This window comes from Rhagoletis zephyria, unplaced genomic scaffold (genome assembly GCF_001687245.7).
Source record: "Rhagoletis zephyria isolate East Lansing unplaced genomic scaffold, Rhagoletis_zephyria_1.1 Rzeph_scaffold_08629, whole genome shotgun sequence".
Classification (NCBI taxonomy): Eukaryota; Metazoa; Arthropoda; class Insecta; order Diptera; family Tephritidae; genus Rhagoletis; species Rhagoletis zephyria.
In genome coordinates, this window is record NW_016165709.1 from 24256 (window position 1) to 26275 (window position 2020).

Below are 2020 nucleotides of genomic sequence, written 5' to 3' on the forward strand. Positions count from 1 at the left end.
CTTTCACATTACTCGGTACGATATCGGATCGACATTTTAGGTTTTTACCGAAAGTCTACTAACCACATGTATTTTAATTGGCACTTTCACATTAGTGTCACATACATGAAATCGGAGCGGATTCATTTCGGCCTACCGCACTGCAGTAAAACCGGTCAATAAGATCTGAAAATTTACTGCACACATTTTTGCGAAGAAGAAAGTAAGAAGTAAATAAATAAATATAAATATAACAAGCTATAACGTCTTTTTCTTCGCCAGAGGATATTTTTTTTAAATGATTTATGAAATTTTTCTACAAATTATATACCGAAAGTATTCCGACAAGTGTGCAGATAAGCGCAATGCGGAATCGTTTCGGTAAACCGAAAATAACGAGGAATAAATGTCGATCCGATGTCATACCGAGTAATGTGAAAAGACTCTTATAACGACAAAGACATATCACAGCCAATTAATATACAGCGGCTTCGCTGGCTCGGTCATGTCGTTTGAATGGCCACAAATGCTCCAGCGCCGGCAGAAGAGGAAGGCATCCTCTGAGGTGGAAAGATAGGGTGCATAGGGACTTGGCTTCAGTTGGCATCCAGAAGAGAAGCAATTGTAATGTTTTATTAGACGCAGCTAAAATGGCTTAAGCTTAGCTTGTCATGCTAATATCCTCTCCAAGTAAGCTTTCAAACTAGTGAGTATATGTATACTTATTTATTAGATGATATTAATTCTGAATATGGTAACGGATTTCATATTAACTACTCACTTGTCAATGGAAAGCTAATGGATACATTTGAAAAGAAACCCTCCGGTGGATGCCGAACCAAAGGCATTGCTATCGTCGGTGTAAATGTAAGTGATGTACCTGGTGGCAGCGCAAGTCGACCATCATCTGTTATCCACACCAAACGTTTTCGTCTGGAATGCGGTTGATTTAAATCACTATCAGAAACACGTTCTTTCTTAACTTTCCCTTTAAAAGAATTTTGGGAACTCTGACTACTGCTGTGTATGCTTACTGAAACTTGTTGCGTTGTTGTATTCAGTACATCTTCACTGGGCTTAGATCCTGTAGATTCCACTACGAAAANTGCTGTGTATGCTTACTGAAACTTGTTGCGTTGTTGTATTCAGTACATCTTCACTGGGCTTAGATCCTGTAGATTCCACTACGAAAATCATTGCTAATGCGAGTAGGAGCACATTCGTAGAAGTTAACTTTGTATTCTTGTGGTTGCGAATCTGAATTGTGTACATGTTTAACAATCAAAGCTGAAACAAAAAAGTGTAAGTCTTTTAAAATTATTTAATAATAAAAGCTGTTTTTACTGAACACATTTCTAGCTATAAATTATTACACCGGAGTGTACCAAAAAATTTTAGTGGTTGTTTTTAGCGCATACCCTCTCAATTTATCTGTTTTATGTTAACCCTTTCATGCTAGAATTATTGTTATTTTATTCAGTCTATGAAACAACATTTCTCAACAACTAGTAGAGAAAAAGTTTTATTACTGCTAATTCAAATATTAACATTACCAAGTAGTGCGAAGAAGATTTAGAAAAAAATGTTTTGTCGTATAGAAATCAATGGCGATACTTTCGGATAAAATTTTAAATTAATAGACCCAAAGACTGCGCCTAGGAACATCAAAACTTATCCTTTCCAAAAGATAAGTACAATCAATGACACCTTGAACAAATCTGTTGAAAGGTTAACGATAACATAGCTCTACGGTCTTTAAAAGACTGTAAATCTGAGTAGAGAAGGAACGGCGCACTCAAATTTCAGTGACCGTAGAGCAAATTTAAGGAAAACCTTCTGTGTATAAACGTTCTATTCTTTTGGGTGGTTAAGGGATCTACAAACGAATGTCACATATTCGAGATTAGAACGCACAAAACTTATAAATAACGTTTTCAAAGTACATACATATATTGGTACCACAAATTTGTACGATGCATAAAACCAAGTACTGAGTATTAAACTGACCAACCGTCCTCCTTTGAGGAAGATTGTCCTCCTC

At 36.2% G+C, this 2020-nt stretch overlaps 1 protein-coding gene across 1 annotated transcript in view; it reads right to left on the reverse strand.

Moving 5' to 3' along the window:
* The window catches only part of LOC108375209 (uncharacterized), a gene marked incomplete at its 5' end in the record, with an annotated part of 14654 nt that extends 13388 nt beyond the window's left edge, over positions 1-1266 (reverse strand). The window contains 2 exons of the mRNA XM_017631315.1: positions 761-1087; positions 1168-1266. Coding sequence (XP_017486804.1) covers positions 761-1087; positions 1168-1266 — 426 coding nt within the window. The remainder of the gene's footprint in view (positions 1-760; positions 1088-1167) is intronic.
* Positions 1267-2020: the final 754 nt, after the last annotated feature.